The sequence below is a fragment of the Hylaeus volcanicus genome, chromosome 6 (genome assembly GCF_026283585.1).
Source record: "Hylaeus volcanicus isolate JK05 chromosome 6, UHH_iyHylVolc1.0_haploid, whole genome shotgun sequence".
Classification (NCBI taxonomy): domain Eukaryota; kingdom Metazoa; phylum Arthropoda; class Insecta; order Hymenoptera; family Colletidae; genus Hylaeus; species Hylaeus volcanicus.
Genome location: NC_071981.1, coordinates 14,745,945 through 14,770,154, shown reverse-complemented (window position 1 = coordinate 14,770,154; position 24,210 = coordinate 14,745,945). Strand labels below are relative to the sequence as shown.

Sequence of the window (24,210 nt, the reverse complement as noted above, 5' to 3'; positions counted from 1 at the left end):
CCCAGGTCGGCTGCAAAAGGAATACGCCAGTTTTTTCACCAAACTGGCCTGGTTCCCAAGCAGAAGCCGTCGCGGCGGCGACGCGACCAGCGGTAGGGAGCCGAACGAGGGGGTGTGGTGGAGGGGCGGGAGGGGAGGAGGGGTTGGCGGATGGATTTCGTGGTTCAAGAATGAGATTACAATTTGTCAGGTCCGGAGCTAGAGGCCGAAATCACGCGGATGGCACGACCGAGAGGGTCCTGGCGAACGAGGGACGCCAGGACAGCAAGAAACTCGCGCAGGCGGCATTATAGTGTTCCGCCGGCCATTCTGCTGGCAGCGGCCACGTATTGGCCACGGCAGCATTCTTTTCCGGCCAGATCGGCCAATCGATGCATCTCGCCACCGATACCCATCTGTCACTGTCCACCAGGGGCCTAGCCTTTTCTTCGCTCGTCGAGCGCGCCACCGAACGACGGGACGCGTCCAGCGAAATTGCTCGCCAGGACGCGGACCGTTTGCTCTTCCGGGGGATGAAAAAATTCTCTGGGTTTTTCGGTTTTCTCGGGGACCTCGCCTCGATCGACCTCCGTCGGCTGTGACGGTGGTTCTCAACCTCTTTCAAATCGTGCACGCTGGAGAGACGAACATTTGCGCGGCCTTGACGCGGGAAACCATCATGGACGCGTGAAAATTAACAAATGTAATTGAAATCAACCCTCTAGCCTACAACAACGCGCGAGACCGCGGGATAAGGAATTTAACCCTTTCGAGACAACTGGTTGCTACCACTAACCACAAATTTAGAATTAATTTCTTTGCCTACTGGTTTCTAGTAAAAACCATAGTGGAACATGTATTGCCTATGTCCTGGAGGATAATCGAGACATCTTGTCGACGTTTTCTTCCCATAATTTCATTTATACACGTATTTTTAAATAATTTGTAAAAATGAAAATGTGCCTAGTAAAATATTTGTAATTCTGTCCTCAAAGGGTTAAATCGAATGTGAAAAGCACGAGTCAGACATGTCGTACGAACGTGCACGAGGGAATTAATATTTGACTATGGCACACGGGATTGTGCAGTAAGTAGTAGGACAAGGGGTGAAATTTCAATGGCACCATCTAATTTGTGATTTTTTCGGGATAAGTTCATGTTTATTGAAGTTGAATAATTATTGGTGATTCACTTAAATTTTGGTGTTATTAATGTATCCACCCTTAGCACAAGACCACTCGAGCACAAAATTTACAACACTGTCACTTTATTAAAAAAAAATTCGATAAAAAATTATTTTTCCATTATTCAATATATGCACGATAAACCCTGACATTAAAAAATTGAAAATGTCTTCTTTCAAACTCCTAGTCCACAAAAACCTAAAAAATGATTTCATAGAATTCGGATAGAGAGCTTCAAACCCTCTCGCAGTTCCAAATCGATGTCTTCGTCCATTCCTCGATCAGGAATATCGCTCTCGCAACTCCGAAGCCACAAAATCACGAGGAAAATATTTCAAAAAAGGTGTCCGCTTTTTCTCCCCTCCCCCCTCGTGGAGAGAGGCGGCTCGACGTTGATGGAACTAATTTTTCAGCGTACAAGAGCCACGGCCGCGGCGAAAGCATTTTCAATGGCCGAGAAACGACGGACTTATCGCGATCGCAATTCCAGCGATTCATCGAACGCGCCGGTCGACGTCCAGACGGAATAGTTCGTGAGATCTCCCCAACGGGGCAAAAAGTGTCCCAATTATATATAAAGACAATAAAACCCGAACCAGTCGGTCGGTTCCCACCCCGACCTGGCCAACGCGTCGCTCGACTTCATGGACGATTTTATGGCTGTTGGTCGTAAATTCCAGTCGGTAGTCAGAAAGTGATTCCCTCTGATCGCGCGTCGATTATAAAATAACTGACAACCGGCGCGACCGGTGCTCGACTCTTGAACTCCATCGAATCGTCGTAAACATGGCGAAACAATTTCATCGTTACGTTTCTTACTCTATTCTTTTCGCTAATAGCCTTAGAACCAGTGACGATTTTCCGTACGTCATTTTCAATTGAGAATAACCCTTTGATGATTACGAAGACCGTCCGTCTAGCGTATTTTGAAACATACTAAAAAAAAAAAAATGAAGTTACGTCATTTTGAAATGACTGGCTTTTGGTACAGTGATTAATTGAATATTAGTGAATAAGAAAAAAATATTGCCAGAATATTTTTGTCCCGTGCTTTGCGCGGAACATATGGAGTGTCAGGCCTACCTTTCCTCGACAAAACTATTTTTGCGAATTTTGACATTTTCGAAATACATGCGGGATATTTCGCGTGAAATTTGGGTCTGAAAATCTCTGATGGTATTCAGAATTTTACGTGGGATGGTCTGGATCGTCGCGAGTAGTTTATCGAGGGACTGAATTTTCTGGGAATAGAATGGCTGATCAGTGATGGATCATTCTACTGAATTTCAGATAGTATTCTATTGTACCGGAGTTGTATCAACGGTAGGTGTAGTTGTAGTAATTCTGCGATGAGGTTAGTAATACTTTTATAAATAAATGTTTTTGTTTATCGTATCCTTTCAGCTCATGTAATCGATCTTTATTTCCACTTGGATGTCTGAATCATTTAACACTAAACCTACCGACATTTATTTCTAAATATTTCTATCGTGATGGAACAAAGACTGGCCTCCACGACACTTTTTCCAATTGAATGCAAAAATATTTTACTTTGAACTAAATCGAATAATGTATGAAACAATTGTATATAATTCCCATATAGCATACAAGAACTGTATACAAAAATTTGAAAACGGTCACTTGACCGGTCGAGATACGTTTAGTGTTAAAAATACGAGTGTTGCTATATTTCACAGTGAAAGAAATAATATTTAGTGTAGTACGCGCAGAGTGCCCAAGAGTACTAAAGCTTTCTCAGTTTTATCACCTCTGGGATTCAAGGACCGCTGAACAAATCCATTCTGCCCCAACGCAGTTAGGAACAAGATGATCGTAATAACTAGTTCTCCCTTCGTTATGCAATTTATCGAGAACGAGTACTCGAAGCCTCGTTTAGCATTAGTCTTTAGCAGTGTTAAGGACATTTTCGATGTTACTACGGTGCTCTAGCCTGGAGTATCAATTAGACAGACGGAAGGCGAAATTTCGTCAAAGAATCACCTAACGAGACGAGCTGGAACAATCGTGTCTAGCCGATTCGCGGCTCGCTATCCTCGAGAGCTACTGCAAATGTTTGCACGCCGAAGGAACCAGCCATTATACTCATTGCATGGCAAATAATGCAACTCCCCCGACTAACTTGTTCGATTCGAGGGATGTAGAGTAGGCTGACGAGTGGAACAGAGAGGTGCCTAGACCGATTCAAGAGAGTACGAGATATTTGCAAACTTACACACGGAATGGAAAGAAAGAGAGGTCGCGAACTGTGTACCACGTGTTCCCAAGGTTTTAATACCGATGTTTGAATGCGCACCCCCGTTTTCCATCCGGCCCAATTATCCCCCTGGCAACCCCTACCGTAACCTCTCTTACGTTCCGGCGTTGTTTCACCGCTGCCAATTACACGTATTTGCGTCCTCGGCCCAACGAGAGCCGAGACTGGATTCTTGTGAATTCTTTATTGTTTCGACTGTACGACGAGAGGAACAAAGGGTCCAGCGTTTTCTTTTCCACCCGCCCTTCCTGGCTTTCTCTCTTTTGTCGCGCGATTAATCAATCGACGGCTCGCTTGGACGGAGGCGCGATGTTGTTACGATCCAAACGAGGGATCCAGTCTTTTCTGTTACAGTGGACACCCTTTGACGACGAGGACTGTTCGAGTTCGGTTCGAGCAGAGTTTTCTTTGCACTCCAATGAACTGCATCCCGAAGATCTTAAGAAAGTGCTCATTTTCTTTTTTTAACAATTCCGAGGCAATATTTATGATTTATTTGCATTCAAAGTACTTGGCATAAACTTTTAGAAAATCAGTACGTTTATTTATGCGTACTTTATTTGTATGTATTATATGTATGTCCATTTGGTACATGTATGTACAAGATGTTATTTACGATTCTTTTGCTGAGTTTCGGTATCAAGTGGAGCAGATATAAAATCTTAACGTGATTGGGTTCGCTCTGGTGGACCGTATCAATAATAAATGATTTTGATTTATTAATTATCATGTGGTTGTAGCGCGAACTAGGCCAATAAAGTATTAAAAAAAAATTGACAAAATGAAGAATATTTTTAACCAATACCTATTACAGTAGAACTATTTTAATGACTTTAAACGACAAACTTATAATACAAATTATAAGTATTTGTGCATAAGTCCCCCGTTATCCGTTGCCATTGTTTACTTCGAACATCACCTTTACTTGCGTTCTTCGTGTAGTTGATACTCGAGTTTAGTGTAAACAATTATTGAAATCGAAGTGACAGACTGTAATTCGAATGTGGCTCAATCATTTCTTCTTATATATGCTCTTCACGAACTCAATCCACTGTTTCTTGTATACTTTAATAAAAAACCTCAAGAGTTCCGTATCCCTATCCCTCCACAGTAACACAGAAGATCCTACCTCGAAGTACCTTGTAAATCGCAATCATGGTATTATGTACGTAGGAGACGTCTACCTAGCTAGTCCCTCCACTTAAATAAAATTTAAGGAAAAAATTGCATAATAATGCACTATTTATGCGCTCTTCAAATCCGTAAGAAACAAATTTTGCGCTCGATTCGGTTAATGCAACAAAATTTATTTAAATGGGGGGGGGGGGGAGGGCTGAGTAGGAGCCCGCAGCCAGGACACAGAAGAAACATGTATTTAAAAAAATCAAAGTACTCACCAAGAGCGCCAGCAGCCAGCCTCATCGTGACGGGTAGTTCAGCGCCGGTGACTTCCGACAGCTTCCTCTTCCTAGGTCTGCCCTTCTGCACCGTACCGGAAGTGGTGATCGGGCTCTGCTCCGCGGCGCTGTAATAAGCCGGAAGCGGCGACACCCCTGGTGAACCGATGTCCTCGATACTGCCAGCTCCGCTCCCGTAATCCCCCGCGCAGCAGAGCAACTCATAGTGAGGTCTTGGGACCGACCAGCTCGTCATTCGTGAACCTTGCTGTCGAGTATTTCAGTGGCGACCCTGCGTTATCCTCCGAGTTCGATGAACGAGCGAACGCGAACTCGCTCGCGAGAGAAGACAGACTAATGGCCCGACCGCTTTCCGCTCGATCGGATCGATGGATCGGCGAATCGAGCGTCTACCGTGATTCTCGGAGCTGGGTTGTACCATCGCCAGCTTTTCATCCGAATGGAAGAGTCGTACAACTGCGCCGATTGAGACTCCGAACTCAATTGGCACTTGCTACCTTTTCGAATTGGCCACAGTTGATGGTATTATCATTTTAACCCGGCCAGGGGCGTCTATTTTGAAACGGCCGCGCGATCCTAGGCGTGTTACATCTTGCGTTACATTGCGGGAGTTTGCTTTTCACACTGATGCTACTGCTATAAGATCGCATAATTCGATCGATACACGTATAAACGAATAACAACGCGTCGGACTTTGCGAAATCCATTCTTTTATCATTTCGCATTAATGCGACAACTCTGTGGCGTCTGTCCACGTGTAACAAATGTTAAATAAATACGACGGATCGCAGAGTGTTATTAAGCGCGATAAGCGATAGGCGTGCGCGAGGAACGGTGATAAGCCGCTACTACCGATCCCGTCGATCCGGCGGAGCGGGAAGCGGCACCGCGACGTTTTCCCTTTACGAGAACGCGCGTCGAGCTCGAACTCGATCCCGTTTCTCAGAATAGGAAAGATCGGATTCACCCGCGCCTGAGGGCTGTCATTACGCGGCGAACAGACGGATAATAAGTGTCCTACGTCGACGCGCCTCGTGTTTCTGTCACTCTCGTCATCAAACTCGTTGATAACAAAGAGACGGCCTTTGGAGGATGGTAATTCGGGCTCGTGTTTCTCACCTACAGTAGACCAGCCCGTCCCTTTGCCCGAAATGATCGCCCTTGTTCAGCGGGGTGCCGCAAGAAGCGCACGTGAAGCAGGCGACGTGGTACACGAGGTCCCGAGCGCGCATCACCAGCTCCGAGGCGGAGATGCCTGCCCGGCATCGAGAGCATCTCGACACGGCGAACAACCTGGGAACAGAATATGCGGCGGAATTGTTTGGCGAATCGTGTTCAGAGTTCCAGGCTCACGCTTTCACTTTCACGTCCGGTTGTTTAACGTCGACAGCTTTGGCTGACGTTATAGTGCCGTCGATGAGAGTAGAAATGACAATCTATGAGGGCTGCGATATAAATAAACAACATTTTACAGGTTCTAATAACGCGTTATCGTTCTGGAACAACGGAGATAGTAAGCGTTCTGAATTATACAAAATTTCAAACGTGCTACCGGTAGTTGCGATATTATTATATCAGGTATAGAATTCATATACAGTCAATCCTAGAAGCATTCGTATCATTTTTTAAATTTCTTTTACCAAACTTGGATACTATTCATTTCTTCACAGTATCCGAAGTAATATCATCTCATTTATTTTGTAATATTTCGTCATAAACGTTTTTAATATATTGAACATTTCTTCTGAACTTTTCTATCTAAACGATCCCATAGTTCCACTATAAAATTGAATATGGTACTCGGAGCAAAACATTATTAAATGTTGTTGAATCTAATATTGAATTTAGCAACGAAAGTGTCCACGTATTTATGAACGAGGGTCCACACTTGCAAAACTCCTATAAAAAGTTCAAAGCTCGCTTAGATATCCCGTGCACGATGACCGAACAATGCGATCCCGTCGAGCTACGTCTTCCTCGTGTATCAGAAGACCAATCAACCCCCCACGGTACGACAAAACCGTTTCAATTCTCCACGAGGAGCGAGTCCTACGGATCGTCGTTCCGGGTTCCTCGGAGGCGACCGTTCCCGATCACGCGTTCTTCGTAGAATCCCCTAATTACAAAATCAACGATCCCGATCGTCGCTCGAATTCATCGATCCCGGCCTCTCTTCCCCCGTTCGCGCACGTGACCCCCGTTGTTCGTGACTATCCGCTCGGACCAAAATCGGAGAACAATGCTGTCCCCCTCCGTGGAGCGTTTTTCTTCCACTAATACACCATAACGCGACGAGGGTGGAACGCGGGGGAGTTCTTGTTCCATACGGAGCCTCATATCGGCCGTCGACGATCGGGACAACGTTACAGTTTCCGAAGCGCGAAAACCAAATAGAGACAAAGGGCTCGGATATGGATCGTTGCATATTGCATGGGAGCTTGTACTCTTCTCTAACGAACCACCAGCCGTTCCAGCCTCGAGGAATACCGGTTCACCGTGGGTTCCACCCTCGCCTGGAATCCTCTGTCACCGACGATCAGCGCGAAAGATGGGGGTTAACTTGGAGGGCTTCTTAAGGGGTTACACCACTTCGGTCCTTCCGGAAATTCGAATTTTTTTCCCTTTTGCTTAAAGTATAATCGATACAAGTACACACGGTATATGACTAAGCTATGTTGCGTAACATAAACAGTATTTTATTTCTTAGATATACAGGTTGTTCGATAACTTGTGGTACAAGCGAAAAGGGGGTGATTCTACGTGAGAAAATAATCTTTCATGCAATAAATCTTTCAAAATAAATTTTCATGCAAGGCTTTGATTTCAAGAAAATCGACCTGTGAAAGTGTAAAATTGACGAATATTCTCGCGGTGAAATGTATGTTTAAAGTATCAGCAAACAAAATTTTAATATTATTCCAATTGTCCGCGGGAGCAGTTTTTCAATCCGACGATTAATTCACGCGCACGTCGGCGTCGGTGCTTTCGAAAAGCTCCGCTGGCATTATCCACCGACTACCAGGGAGATACTTCCGGATTGAATAATTCATACGGAATTGAATATTTAACGTTTCCCTACCCGTCGGAGCTCGTCAATTTAACAATTTCGATCCGCTTAACGCGAGCAATGGAGAGAGAGCAGAAAAAAAAAAAGAAGCGAAGAAACCGATCTCGCGCTCTCGAGGACTCGTGGAATTATGCAACGCGTGCTTCCCGCCTGGTCTCGCCGAGAAACGCTCTGAAATCCAACGGAAACAGAGCTTCATAGGCAAAAAACACAGAAACAGATTTCCCCTCGCATCTAATTACCGTCTCCGCAATGGCCGCGTTTAAAGTTAATTAATATCATTCATCGAGACTTTGCATTTTAATATCTTAATCTACGACGCTCCGACAGTCCGCTCGACGAGTCCTCCGCCTACGAGCGCGCGATGCGAGGAGATAACGGACAACGCTTCGCATTCGAACGCGATCCATCATCCATCAAGGATGAAGGCTTCGTCTAACGCTCCTACTTCTTTCGATCTACTTTCGTTGCCTCGCTCCTTTTATATTTGTTATAATAAACTAGGTACTTCTATTCCGCGCCAGCTGCGGAAATGCGAAACCAAGAGAAGAAATTAATCGTCAGGTTGTTGCAAATGAAATGTCCAATTTGTAGGAGAGATTCAAACATTTGTATCTTTGTTATAAATTAACGCAGGCGTCGGTCGGGGCGTTTGGAGCCGTGCTTGTCTTCCCTTTTAATTGCGCTACGTTGGAAAACCTTGCTCTAAGTTTTCAAGTAGAAAATATTGTTCAGTGACAGTTTAAGGGAAGTTGTAAATTACTTCTCTAACTCAACCTTTTTACTGCATGTCGAAGCAACTTTGCACTACGCCTTTAAAAATAACTTGTCCTCCACTTTAAGGGTCAGACAGGAGGTTGAATATAATTCGTTAACGTATTTACCTCTCACTTGAGAACTGTTTTTCGGGAAAAAGGACCTTTAGGCGACTATGAAATTTTTAGTCTCCCATTGCAAAACTAATTTTATTTTTCTTTAATTTTTGTGTACATCAATAGACTATTTGTTTGACATTTTAGAGTCTCACATTTCGAAAACTTTTTGATTCATTCTTACGTGAGTCGTTCACAAATCGATTAACTCCACCAGTCACATACAAATTGTGACATTAATGACGTGTATTTTTTTACTATTCGTTCTTATTAATTTTATATACCGTTAGATGAAAGCTACTATAAAGGGAATTCTAGAAAACAATGTACATTATTTCATCGCATTTCTCAACTTTTTGTTTTATGGAGTTAATCGATTTGTGCAATGAATGACTCATATGTATGTCTATTGTAAGGAGAAAATTAATTACACCCCCGCTCAGAAATATGTGGATACTTCTTTAATAGAAATAGATATATAATAAAAATTGCAAATTTATTAATATCAATTATATCATTTATCTTTCGATATGTTTATGTTGTATTAGAGAATATATTTTATTAGTAGTTTTTTCTAATATCACAATAGTAATGATAAAAACTATAGAGATAACAAGATGTTTGGTAAAATTTCTTTTACCAAACTCGAATATTATAATTTCTTCATTGTATCCGAAGTAATATTATCTCATTTAGTTTGTACAATTTCGCCGTAAATGTGTTTGATAGATTGAACATTCTTTCTGAACTTTTCTATCTAAACGATCCCATAGTTCCGCTATAAAATTGAATATCGCACTCAAAATATTTAATATTATTAAATGTTGTTAAATACACATCCAATACAGAATTTAGCAACAAAAGTTATATAGTAATACTTTACGGTGTATATTAATTATTCACTGAAAGTAGTAAGTGTCCACATATTCATGAGCGAGAGTGTACATAAATGGGCTCTACTGAACATAACTGTCCATGAATCACAGGGATGACGTCTGCCATCGAGTATCTTCAAGAGGACAATTGATGGATCGAAACGATTGTCGCCTCGTTGTTTCATTTACAACACAAGTATACAAGATCTAATAAAAGTGTGAAGCGGTTGAATGAATGATCCAACCGCCGGATCGCCACCGAAACAGGGAAAAAGAACACGACGAAAAACGTAGTGCCGTCCGGTGGCGAAAAGGTATTACTGGAAATCGTGACCGCGTCTTTTTATCGGGGCGAGTATATCACCAACGTGGAATTTCAGGTCCCGGTTCGGCTACCTAGGTATCACGGCTCTGAGCTGGCCATTAGTAGACATTTTGTGTGGTCCAGGGGCGAAGTTTTGAGCGGGGCGGATGCTCCTATGCAAATTCACGGATACCCCAATAAATACTGAAACGGGAAGCCGTACGGCGGACCGGCAGAACGGAGACCAGCGGATCTTGCATTAATTCCGGACGTCATTCTTGCAATTCGACGCGTACCGCGATCGAAATCGCTTTGTTTCGCGCGTACCCGCTATACGATACTACTGGAAAAAGAGTAGTTCAGTCCGCGGGAAATTTCAGAAATGCATTAACTCTCCGTAAACGTTTTCCCGGTTAAACGAAACTCTAAAGGGCCATTCATTTCCGACACGTTTCTCATTATGTAAAAGTCTTTTTAAAAATCTGAAAATAGTTGTGTACACTCTTCAAGCCTTCCGAGTTCAGTTTAGAATGAAACATTGCGAGAATAACTTAAAATGCTCGTGGATTTCTACGAATCGGTTTACGAGATACCACTACTTTTCAAATTCAGACGGAATGTGGGATGATTGTAAATTGACGTTCTATTGCATCGACTGGTGTGTTTAGATATGAATTTAAAGTGTTTCCATTTTGCAGGAATGAATAGGAGGAACATAATAAAAGAAGCTCTAGGGGGTAGATTCTATGATCAAGCTTGACTTTACTTTCTTATCAGCTAGAATACTATAATAATAAAAATACCACATCCCGCTTAGAAGACGCGAATGACCTCGATATCTCGGAAACTATGACCACGAAACAATTCTCTTCTTTGCCATAGTATATTCTCCTCTAAACAAACCATTTCTGTACTGACACTTCTACCTATCGTCAAAAGCATCGGAGATATTGTAACTACAAAGCTTGGGTGACTCATCCTCCATACTAACCCTTTGCACTCGAGAGGTGACTCTCACTCAGATTACTCAGTCAGGTTTCCTTTAGGTTTAATTTCTTTGAAACTCAAAGTATCAATAAAATGATTGTCGTTGAGGCAAAGGTAACCTGATTTTCAAATCTCAAATTAGAGATCTCATTTTCGAAGTCAATCTAAGCTTAGCATTCGTGACAATAGAATGCTAAGAAAGCATCTCGAGTTGCTGATAGATACCAGAAAAAAAGGCCTCGAGTGCAAAGGGCTAATATTAGAATAATCATCTTCTAAGTCGAAGACTGCTTCTAAGCGATCCTTTAGTTAAAATGTTAGTATCGCGCGACTCCTTTCCGCACATTTCGCAACGAAATGGCCCCAAAAAATTCCCTATGACGATTGTGACTCACTAGACCTCGTACCGAGTAACCCCTCGGCCCGGGCCATGTAATCCTCTTACGACTACTCGCACTAACCTATAATAATCCTCTTTGCAGTAGATGTTGCCGTCCCTGGCGAAGCAAGTCAGCTCGGCCGCCAATGGTACCCGACAATGGCAGCAACGCAAACAGCCGCAGTGCCACGCACGATCGGCGGCCCTCAGGTACCATCGCTCGGCTATCTCTCTGCCGCATCCCCCGCAACCGAGGCTTCCGTCGGCGTTGTTCTCGCTGGTCCCAATCTGCCGGTTGCTGACGGCGCCATTCCCTGGCGGGGGTGTGCTGCTCCCGCAGCCGACTTCCTTCAGCATCTCGAGGAGGACGGCCGCAACCACCGGCGCATTCTGCGGACAAACGGATCGGTGACATTTAGCGAGATTTACAGCTCGATTCGCGACGATCTTTCCGAGTTCTGTCGACGATTTCGAGTAGTCTCGATCGTGCCCGCTCGGGAATTTATTGGGCTGTTACGTATGGAATAGCTGACTCTTAATAGAACATTTTTAACGGGCTCTTTTAACGATAGACTTTATCGGTACTAAACCTACCGACCATTCGTATTCTTTTATTGTAATTTTATACGACGTTAAGGGGTTAAAGTACTTTAGAAGACGTACAAAAAATTAGGATACTCTGGAAGGCTTTGTGATAGCCAGTAGGATGTTTTAATTAAGTACAACGTCGTAATACTAATTACTGTTCAATTAACAGTAAAATCACGGAGATCAACGTATACCTACAATACAAACATACCTACAATTGTATTTTTGTAATTAAAGAGAGGAGGAACGAACAAATTTCTCAATCTAATTAATTCTCTATTAAAATAACTGTTCCATCGCAGTAGATTCATTGTTAATAACCGTATTTAAAAAGATGCTTGAAGTACACGGCTTGGTAGTTTTAGGGTTAAAATATTCATTTAAGATTAAATAAAATCCTGTAATTTTAATTACGTATGTAGGAAGATTTTCATGAAAGATGAAAAATTGATATCCCAAACATTGCTTCAAACCCGGTTCCCCAAAATTTCCCATAAAATCGACAAACTCTCAAAACATATTTTCGATGACTTTCGCTTTCGACAGGCTCCATTAATTTCCTTCAGGCTCGACACGTCCCCAAAACTGTCGACCGATTCCGATTCCATCTCGTCAGCCTTCCTCGAGGAATCCACCTGTTTCGTGGACACCCTGTATTCAACCGACGACCACTCCAGCTCGTGGATCACTCGTCCCTCGTGTTTGGCCACGAAAATCCTCCCCTCTAACCCATCCTCCATCCGGCCTGTTCGTCGCAGGACTTTTTCTCGTCGTCATCGCGATGACGAGGTTCCGTTTGTCGAAGGACTCCGATCCTTCAGGAGTGACGACGTCGCAGACCGGCCGCATTCATTCAGGACACTTCTCGGCAGCGGGGCACGCAAGAACCGATGAATGAAAACAATTCGTGACTGCTGTCCCGTTAATGAATGACTCCCGGGGTAGTGGCTCTCGGTTTCGAATCGGCCGCGAGCTAATTAGTAGAACCTTGCGGATCGCCACAATAACTCAACGTCCTTTACGAGCGCGGTCCGCACGTGATTTCCGTAAGTTAAATGGAAGGTGACGTCGCCTGGAATCACCGTACACCTCGTTTTACCAAGGTGACGCCGTTTTGCTGCCGCTTGTCACCGACGTATTAGGCCGTACGTGTGCACGCTGATTTACAACTATTCTCCCCATGTTTATCCCCTCTCCTTTCTCTTATCTGTCCATTTTTTGTTATTTTTTTTTATTTGGTCCCGTTTCGAGGATGATTTCGTTTCGTCGAATCTATTGGCTAGATATTTGCTCGAGTAATTGGTGGTAATTAAATTGCGGATGTTTGTGCATATATAATGTGAGAAATTGTGTGAAGATATGTACAAATGGGAAAGTACATAATATCGATAATAAAATACATGTCACGCTGTTTGTAAGATGAGACATACTCTCATTCAACACGTTGACAGTGTGTTAAATCTCAGTTGTTTGTATGACACTGTAAATCTATGAATTTGCATAAACAGCCACAGTTTTGTAATAATTGATCAGAAGTAATCGTTCCTTGACTTTTCAGAGCAAGAATATTTTTATTTATTAATTAAATTATTAATTGCAATACTCGTGTGTAATGTAAATGTACAATTAATCTGTCATCAGGGAAGTTAATGTAAAATTATTCGTACACATTGCATAACGTTGATATTATACACGCGATCGTATTATTATTTTAAAACACAAAATTATATAAATGATTACAGAATAAATTACACGAATACGTAAAATGGATAAGTAGCGACTATAGTATATTCATGTCCTCTGTTTAATAATATAAAGTCGTTCACTAAGACCTGATATTCGATGATTCGTACGAAACCGTTTTGGAAAACGGATTTTCCTCGTGTACAGTTGACATGTTCTAAAATTGTCCAAAATAGACATTTCTACTTAATAAAGATGACGTTTAGACGACGCCCCGCTGTGCTCTTTTGTGGAACAAGCGAGAGGCCATGTGATTGATTTATTCGATCGAAGAGAAATTATGCAGAGTAAACGGTAACTTTGTGCAATGACAAATGAGGATAGCAGAGTATTCTTCGTAAACAGTGAGAAACGTAGTCTTTGATTTCCGATAAACTTCTGTCTGCCACTTGAGTAATGTTCGTTGGTGTTTCTACTCCGAGTTTCTATTTTCCCGTCAGCGAATGACAAACACTTTCCTCTCATTCCTATTCTGTCTTTACGAGGTTTCTATTTTATCTTCCAACAACGACCGTTCTAACGATACAGTTTCCTTCTTTCCAATGACACGTTGCTTCTTTCGTAAACGTTGATTTCTTTTAACATTCTCGATGGAATCTATTCCTGCCATCCAGAAATCATACTGAGTGAAAATGCAGTTTTTATAATTGTCCATGGAACAATAGATCGCACATCATCATCGCAATACAAGTATCAACTTTCACTTTCGCGGAGAAGGAGCATACCACAACAATATACGATACTTTCTATAATAGATTTAGAGGTCAATGTAATCAAAAGCATTCGACTATATAGAAGTCCTCGATGCTATAACACATTTGGTAAAAATAATTCTATTCGTTTTAAATGATCAATTATGCATAAAATCCTGTTTCATCGGGGAAAATCGGATGGAATATTAGGCTGTTCCCTAAGTTCATTTCGTTTTATAAGTAAATAATAAATATGCAATATTTTACGTTGTATGATATTCAACTGAGTTACATACGAGGTGTCCCAAGAAACTTTATACTCTGTTTTTTTTCTTTTGTATTTTAAACAAGAATTACAAGTGAACAAAAACTAAAGTTAAAATTACTCACATTGTGTATACATCTTTGGGGTACACCTTGTACGGTCCATTTGTAGGTTTTAACAAATATTAATCACATGGGGCAATATCTGTAACGTACTAAACCAAACACGAACTAGATTTTGTTAAAATTCGTTAGCTACTGAACTTCATATAGCTAAATTGCAACGATTATCAAATTTCTAAGACTCAGACTATGTACATAGATTCATTATAATGGAGATCAAGATCAGGGTTCAAAATGTTGGTAATGTAAATTACCAATATAAATTATTGAATGTAAAGGCACAGAATTAATTTCTACACGGTTTCTTACAAATAAAATAATCGAATCTAACGCTTGATGAATCTCCAACTAAAATATAAACACATATCCATCGTACTTGTTTCTCAACGATAACACTCTTCCTTCCCCCCGATAAAATCCCGAAAAGATCGTAGATATAATTCACCGTGGTAACACGAATCAAACAATTTGCCCTTGGTCCCACGGGGAGGCGTGTCAGGTAGACAGACTAGATGCTAAAAACCATCGGAAATCATTCTCTAGCCTATTCGGACGTCCCTCTTGCTAGACCCTTTCGTCAACTCGTAACGTCAGCCCTTGTCCCGCGAAATTTTAATGATCGGCCAGCCTCTGTTCTTACCTACCTGGTCGTTCGGTTAACCAGCTGAAAACGCAGCGTCGAATTCCACCCGGCGCTTCCGACGTTGTCGACGTCCCTCGTCTCGGTCGGCCGTCGGCTCGCCTATTCCTGGTCCTCGCGAACGATCCTCTCGGTTTACTCTTCGAACCTGGCTATTTCCATCGGAACAGTTGGACCTTGAACCAGGAGCACCGAGTTTTCCAAAGCTGGACGACCGAACGATCAATGAAACTCGTGCTCTCGAGCCCGTCGGAAACTGTCGCGACGGCGATCGCGTTGGAAAATCGAAGCGAGGAAGTTGAATGCTCGCGTCGGACAGTCTGTTCGATCGAACAGCTCGATTTTTTAGATTTCTGGAGTTCAACCCTTTGATTGCGAAGTTGTGCAGATCGAAAACTTAGGTTGGCACGGCGTAGACTGCGTTACACTTCCGATAACGATAATTTTTTGATTTCATTTCGCGCTGAATCTATCAAGACTTGGTCGAGTGATAGAATGGTATCATGCTAGGTACAAGTTCAAAGATATTAAAACAACGATAATCCATCCCAAATGCAATAAATATTCTAATGGAGAATGTGTCTAAGAATGTAATAATTTGCAATAAACTTGCGACAACTGTGATTAAGATATGAGTATTATTTTGTTTTAAATTCAAAAACTATGAAACCATCTGAAATTATTTTCTTGACTCGTTTGTAGGAACGTGAAATAGTAAATCATCGGTGTATCTCGTTAAAGGCAATGGCGCGGTCTAACCCTTAGACAGTCAGTTACGAAGAGTGTATATACAGAAAATGAACAAACTAATATAAACACCTATAGTGTGGGTGATTCCGTGATTGGTATTCACTCTGAATGGAGTATCTCACACTACTGTCAGCAAGTATTTGGACTACTTATTGCTTGATAAGGACGACTCCATTTTTGAAGATGGAACCACATCCATGCGCAAAGCCAAAAATATTTAAACGTGGCTTGAGCAGCGCCAAGATAAACTCGATCGTCTTTCCTGACTGACACAGTCGCTTGATTTAAGTACCATCGAACCACTAAGGGAATCAGGAAAAATAGGATGGCTTTCCAATGGGAAGTATTCATGACTAACTATTTTAACCCATTTGCATCGCAGGAAAAAGTGGAGAATTCGTTCTTATCGCCAATATTTTATTCGAATTCAATGTCCAAGTAAATTGCGCGGATATATGCGCCAATGATGCAAATGGATTAAGAATCCCATCTCAATTACACTTTCACAATTGCCACTAAAAATTTCGGCAAATGCATAGTTACTAACTATATAATTTTAAAAAGAATTTCAACATACACCAGTGAAATTGGTCAGCGTGGTGTTAAAACTGAGAAACCGAAATGCCCCCTAAAACATACGAACACCACAAAACAATTCCCTAACATAAACTACTCTCTCGTTCTGCACACCATGGATGATCCAAGGTCCAACCTCGTCGCAGTCAAAGGATTAAACGCCCCCAAATGATATTCAACGACGCGATTGACAGCTCCGTAAACTCGAAAGACAGCGTTTACGCTCAGGCCCCGACACCTGACCGAAAAATCATCCCCGAGCGCGGTTAACCGAACCGTCAATCCCGTAATTCATTCGTAATCACAAAATGAACTCGCGACCGCAACAATTTCATGCAATCTGCGGTTCGAGCACGATTCATCCGTCCGACAGCTCGTCATCGTTCCCGTCGATCGTCCAAAATTCCCCTGTTCGATCTCCGTCTTCGTTCAACACGCAGCTGTCTACCTGTCGTCTTCCACGGTTCCCCGGGTAGTCGGCCAGCGATGCCAGCCTCTATCACCTGGTCCGCGTCCTGATCATCCTCGTTTTCCTCCGCGTACACCGGCGTCGCAACCACGTTTCTCGGCGTCGCCGCGCGCCGCCGGATCGCGTCGGTTCACCGAATCCTCGACTGTTCGCACAACCAGCGCAGCGACGGTAACGCGAGACCGGAAGACGCCACTTTCTCGCGGGCGAGGCGCTTCTCTTTCTTGGCCGAACGGAGTCGAAAATTTCTGCGTGACACGGGGGTAGACGCGGAAAGACGCAAGCGAGCGGCGAGTGCCAGGCGAGAAGCTGCTCCCCGTCGGCGTGATAGCACGATCCTGGGCTGGCCAGACCAGGGCCAGGGGCGGACGTCGGCATGGCAGGATAGAGGGGTTGGCCCCCGTGTGCACCGTCGACGACGCACGGGGTGGGGTTTTCGACGGCTGGCTCGAGGGGTAGAGACGTCGGGACGTCAGGCGTCTGCGCGTCGACGCGGCGCGCGTCTGTCCTGGTCCCTCGCGAGCCTCCAAGGTTCCGTCGTCCTCGTCGACGCAGCGTCGGGACGCGACGAGTTTCTACGCTTGTTTCTTGGCGACCTCGAGGGTTTTGGTTGGTTGGTTGTCTTGGACTGGACGAGTTTGAAACGAGCTTTGATATGGGGATTTTAGTTTATTCGGAGCAGTGGAGGCAAATGGGAGCACGCGTTTATCAGGCAGATTTTCAGTCCTTTTGTATCATAAGATTGAGATAGATCGGTCGTTTCGTGGGACTTGAAAGGTTTTGATTCTCTGGGTTTGAGTAGATATTTGTAACGTAAGTCTTGACTTACTCAAGTTTAACATTAAACCTACAACGACTGATCAAATGATTGTTTTCGAACTTCTGTGCACAGTTCTTATATACGATACATAAATTACGTACAATTGTTTCACGTATTATTCGATTTAGTACCACGTGTGTCTCGAAGTGTCCTCAAGACCAGACATGTGATCGATAGATATAGAAGTAGATATAAACGAAATGTCGGTAGGTTTAGCGTTAAAACGAGTGGCAATACGAGGACTTTGGTTCATTCAGAATCGTGGAAACAAATGGAAAACTCGCAGCTCTAATTTTTCAACGCGAGCCGAGTCTTCCTCGGTACGATTCGTTTTACATTCGGTTTTCCGTGGATGGTACTTAGCTACCGCGCAAAAAGAGACTCAACGGTATCTCGAAACGGCCGCTTGACAAACGGTCAGCGATATTAAAATCGTCGCGGGAACACGTTTTTCGCCTGGGCGCCGGACCGGAACACACGGCAGGCCCGTTCGAGCAACGATTTGTACCTGTATGCGTGACTGACGCGTGACTAACCATTCGCGTGTCGCGTCATTTCTCTTCGCGGGAGCGTGCTCTTCCCATTGAGAGGCCCCCACCGATTACAAATTAATTGAGAGTGAAACGCGAACGCACGGCGAACGCTTTGAGAACGACGTCGAGAGGGGGCTGGAGGCGCTAATCATGAATAATGAATGCCGGCCCGCCGCGGAACGCTTAGAAATGTTTCGACCCACAGATTTCGAGCAATAATTCCCCTACCCGTCCCCACCAGCCGTTTGGCGAACCGGCTTCCCGAATCTTACAAAGGGGAATCTGCGAACTGTGGTCTGGACTTTTTACTCGTTTTTATTTTATGCGCCGGGGAGGACATACAGGACAACCGCGGAAAGCATTCTTCCGTTTTCGGGGAGTAAAGTATGGAATTGTTATCTTTAACGTTTTCTATGGTGATTGTTCTAACCAGGACAAAGAATTGAGTATTTAACGATAACGAGAAATCGAGGATTCTACTGTCCACTATCGAATGCAAACCCCTCCCCTATTCTATCAATGCCCCTCTGAACACTTTTCTTCGTGTTTTTTTTTTTTTTTTATTGTGAAATAAATGAAACCAATGAATCGAAAATAAAATTTATTCACCTACGTCCTCAGCAATACGTGGTACCACCTTTTGTTAATGATTTATATACATCCTCGTTCATAAATCTGTGGACAGGTACTACTTTCAATGAATAATTAATATACATCGTGAATTATTACTGTACAACTTTTATTGCTAAATTCTATATTGGATGTGTATTTAACAACATTTAATTATATTAGATTTGACTGTCATATTTAATTTTATAGTAGAACTATGGGATCGTTTAGATTGAAAAGTTCAAAAAAAAGGTTCGATATATCAAACAGATTTACGGCGAAATATTACAAAATAAATGAGATAATATTACTTCGGATGCAATGAAGAAATTAATAGCATCCAAGTTTGGTAAACAAAAATGTTAACATTATCTAGTTATCTCTATAGTTTGTATCATTACTAATGTGATATTTAAAAATACTATTAATAAAATATATTCGCTAATACAACATAAACATATCCAAAGATAAATGATGTAATTCATATTAATAGATTCGCCACTGTTATTAGATATTTAGTGTCCACATACTTCTGAGCGGGGGTGTATTATAACTTTTTTATCTGTAACCGTTTGGATTTATCTGAAATACAGTGTGTTAAGTGTTATTAGTATTTAATAATTAATACGAAGTAAATAATAACATTCAACAGGAAGAATTCTTGCGTATTCTTGCATGTCTCGTAATTTTAGACTTACAGATCATACTGTTATCCCTTGGAAAGATGTAGCTAGAATCAAGTGGAAGCACGCTTCTTTGACACTGCCAGATTTATTTTGAAAGTTCTAAGACCGCTCTAAGCAATAATTATAATAAAAAATAGCACGGAGGACCCGTGTTGTAGGTTTATACTCGTAAGTACTAGCATATTCGTAGAATGCATCCCTAGGAGAAATTCCAAAGAATGCATCCATATATTCATATGGCCGGCTCTGCACTCTGTGAATTGTGAAAATTTGGTATACGCAATAATGCCAGGTATGTTTGACGAATACGAGTCCAATTTCAGGAATATAATTTCGCTTTGAAAGAGAAAATACAAAAATATTTCCCGTCGCATTGCAGTACGTTAAACCCTGATGGCCGAAATACAACCGTCCATGTTGAACGGTCAAGAAACCACGGAAGGGAACGAAGCGGCCGCCGATTTCGAAAGGAAACGGTTGAGCAACGAGAACGTCGTTTCTTATGCCGAAGGTGTGCACCTGTTTTTGTCGGAGCACGCAGAATTCAGGAACAGATTTTCTCTTCCGCGGCGAGCGCCCTTTAATTGTAATCGAACCGGCGGAGTGACAGTTAGATGCATTGTCCCTCGCGACCAGTTCTGGACTCGCCTTCTTGCAAACGGCCGACTATATTTGGACGGGCGTCGCGAACCAGTAGCCGTAGCGTGTATTCGGCGCACCACGACGGAAATTCATCGTCCTCGGCGACAGAATCGTGTCTCTGGAGTGGCTCTCTCGATATATCCCATTAGGTTCATTAACCGCGGGTGGCACAATCGCACGAGCCTCTACAAATCGGGCCTCGCCTTTTATAAGCTGCTACCACTGGTCAACAGCTTCTTGCGACGTTTTCGAGCTTTCGAGTCACCGGGATTTCACGGCAATTACGTTCGATGACTTTCTTCGAATTAATAGCGCAGCACCGTTTACGGTAAGTGGAACAATAGGGAAGCAGCGATGTTCAGGTATCTCGGATCCTCGCGGGAAGATCGATGACTTCTTGCAGAGCTACTTTCGGTTCTCTAGAGGAGGAACTGGAAGCGATCCTTCCCGACGAGGAATGTGACAACTAGAAGCTTCCCTCCGATGGGGAATCATCGAGAATCCCAACGGATCTTGTAGACGTGCGGTCGAATTGGTCTTGTCCAAGTTGGTGATCGTTTCTGAAGAATTAATTCTGTGCTGCAATTATGAGACTCGAAGAGACAGGAAGGGACGCGAACACCAAGTGTCTATAACTTGGAATGAAATCTGCTTCAAGATACACGTGTTCCAAGTCGCGAGAATCAATTTCTTCTTAACTTGAACATGGAAGAGTACATTATTCTATTACGCGGTAGGCAAGTTCCAAATTGGAAGAATCCATACCTTTACGATTATGAAGTTAAAACAAGCATCAAAGAATACGTATGCATTCCAAGAATTATTGTACAGATCTGCTATTAAGGGACTCGATCGAACATGTAAAAGTGTTTATAACAAGAAATGGAGCAGCTGTTTGTAAAACAAAATGGAGTAAGTGTTCATAACAATCAATTTCTTCTTAACTTGAACATGAAAGAGTACATTATTCTATTACGCGGTAGGCAAGTTCCAAATTGGAAGAATCCATACCTTTACGATTATGAAGTTAAAACAAGCATCAAAGAATACATATGCATTCCAAGAATTATTGTACAGATCTGCTATTAAGGGACTCGATCGAACATGTAAAAGTGTTCATAACAAAAAATGGAGTAGCTGTTTATGACAAAAAATAGTGTAGGTATTATCTTGCTGTAAAAAATACACCTGTAAAGTGAGAAGCTAATTCATTTACCCAGAGTTGTAATTAAAAGACTCGATCGTGCGGGAGAAGGGCGCAGAGTCCCTAACCCCGTTTCTCTCGAGCGAGGACCAAAAAATCCACCAGAGACCTCTCAATCAACGGATCCTCGGTCTCCTGACTCGCAATCTTCGAGATTACGGCCGAGAGGGTCGTAAGACGTCGAGGGCAACCAAGTCGCAAGGGTGTAGGGGAGGAAGAGTCCTCGCTCCAAGACTTCGGGGATGCGGCGTCATATCGATCAGGAACTTTCGAAACGGCCTAGCGGAGGGACGGCTGGAAGCAATAATAACGAAGAAGAAGACGAGTACTAGATCTATCTCCTCTCCTTCGCCCTCGTGTCCTCCTCTCTCTGTCTCTCCCCCCCTCTCTCTCTCTCTCTCTCTCTCTCTCGCCCTCGCTATTTTTCTCCGTCTCTCTCGCGCGACGCGCGTCCCTCGAGCGTCCTTCTCCGGCCAGCTGGAGGGGAAAACGAAGGTACACTAACCCCAGATCCGAAGCGGCAACCTCTCCGCTAGGCGCGGCCTTCTGATGCCCGCTCGATAGAAGCCCAACCGGTTCCAGCCAATGGGAGGACCGGACGAAGATAAAGCCGTCGTACGATTGGTCGACGTGCTATTCATACTGACACCGTGCTGATGGGAAACGACGAAGGAGAGGAGCTGGAGATGGAACTGGTCCCACCAGCATCCCCGGACCTGGGATCCGTGCCGAGAATTGGAGTCATCTGGTGGACGCCGCTGGAGACTGTTTTCGACGATGCTCCGTCAAGAGGTGGATCCTCGGGAAATCGCTCGAGAAATTTACGACGCGAACTTTGTGTTAAATTTAGTCGAAGGGTAACCTTAAGACGTGGGATCCTTAGTTCGCGGTTTAGTGTCCGGGCGATGCCTTGGAGAACGTTAGAAAATCGACGACACACGGATTTGGAGTAGCTTTCCTTGGATTCGATTCGCGATGCTTATTAGTGTCTTTCGAAAAGGTTACGTAACGTGGGATTGTGCAGGTTCGAGAAGGGACTCGTGATCTCGATCCGAGAACTATGCTGGGGGGGGTACGTGTTTTTTGTGTAGGTATTGATTTGTTCCCTACTCGATGGATGGTAATTCTGTAGATGTGTGCTTCAATTTTGGAGCGAAGATTCGTTAATGCGGCTTCTCAAAATGATATTTGTCCTCGAGGTAGAACATATCGTAAAAAAGCTGTAGCTATACACAAAAGTAATGTAGCGATTCCAATGTATCATAGAATAGTAAATTTAAATGAATTATAACAAATGTCTCGACCAATATGAATGTATAAGAAAATGAAATATATGGATGCTCCATTTATATGAATTAATCTAATTAATCATCCAAATTTTACATTTTTTATAATATTAATAACTCTGTCAAATGAATATTAAATATTGGGACAATAATGAATTGATAGTAAAATTTCTGAAATAATTGGATTAATAGATACAACCCATTGTCCACTGGTTCACACTTATGTCAGGATTTATATTTATGTTTTTATATTTATTATTTATGGTTGGTACGTCAATAATACGTCGGGGAAATGGGAAGAGTCTACAATATACAGAGATTTATGACTTTCTGAAACGTGTGAATGTGTCACACCTCTATTCTCATCTTACTTAATGTACTTTTAGCAACCAACAATATTCTTAGTAACGATTATCATTTCCAATTTGAAATATCAAAATAAATGCTTTTACAAGCTATCTGCAGATAGAAGATAAAGGAACCATCTTGTACAATTACCATTTCTTCTCCCATCAGAGTTTGTTAAATAAAAGGAAAACATAAATAGTAATTCTTGGCTTGTATACGAATAATACCTTACTTGCTTTCATTTTAACAATCAATATGCTCCTATTTCCATACATAGATGTGATACATAAATGTGACATAGATACGACACATAGATGGGATACGTTGCAAACAAACAATATTATACAACATGTTCGTTACGATAAACTTCGTAATTGATATCTATTGATTCTACGTTACATACATTTTGTTATAATCGTAACAGAAATTCACCCCATAGAACGTTAATGAAAATTACCACTTGTACTCCGATTTTGGAGTTCCATGCAACTGGCACGGGAGTTAGGGTACATTGCAAGCAACTAGACATCTTCTCCTTGAAAAATTACATTAACGACATCCACGACGTTGTCCAAATTCATAATTCAAGAATGCGCTCGGGTGAGTCAGTTCCAAATGTGGTGCTCGGAACCTTCGTCAACTTCCTGCGGTTGCGCTACTCCAACATCCTGAATTTCAAAATCTGGCAAATGTTCAAGCTAAATTTAGCTCGCTCCAAAAGTCATATCCCGAAGTTACACTTACGATTTTAACGCCATCATTCATGGAACAGGTAAATCATATTTTAGTTTGTAGAAACCACGACGAGCTTTAAATCTCGAGAATGAGCATGGCAGTCGCAATGTCATAGGACAGCGGGATATTATTATCACTTTCTTCAAATCGTAACAGAAGTAT

General features: G+C 42.6%; 1 protein-coding gene across 3 annotated transcripts in view; it reads right to left on the bottom strand.

The window, feature by feature from the left end:
• The window catches only part of LOC128878425 (LIM/homeobox protein Lhx9-like), a 30,139-nt gene extending 12,611 nt beyond the window's left edge, over positions 1–17,528 (bottom strand). For 2 of the 3 annotated variants that reach the window (XM_054126622.1, XM_054126624.1), the window contains exons 1-5: positions 17,165–17,528; positions 15,395–15,566; positions 11,423–11,730; positions 5,976–6,149; positions 4,836–5,068 (exon numbers count right to left, since the gene is read on the bottom strand). In XM_054126622.1, the coding sequence (XP_053982597.1) occupies positions 4,836–5,068; positions 5,976–6,149; positions 11,423–11,697 (682 nt within the window). In that variant the 5' untranslated portion in view covers positions 11,698–11,730; positions 15,395–15,566; positions 17,165–17,528. The remainder of the gene's footprint in view (positions 1–4,835; positions 5,069–5,975; positions 6,150–11,422; positions 11,731–15,394; positions 15,567–17,164) is intronic. The other variant, XM_054126623.1, reaches the window with a different exon arrangement.
• Between the last annotated feature and the right edge of the window lie 6,682 nt (positions 17,529–24,210).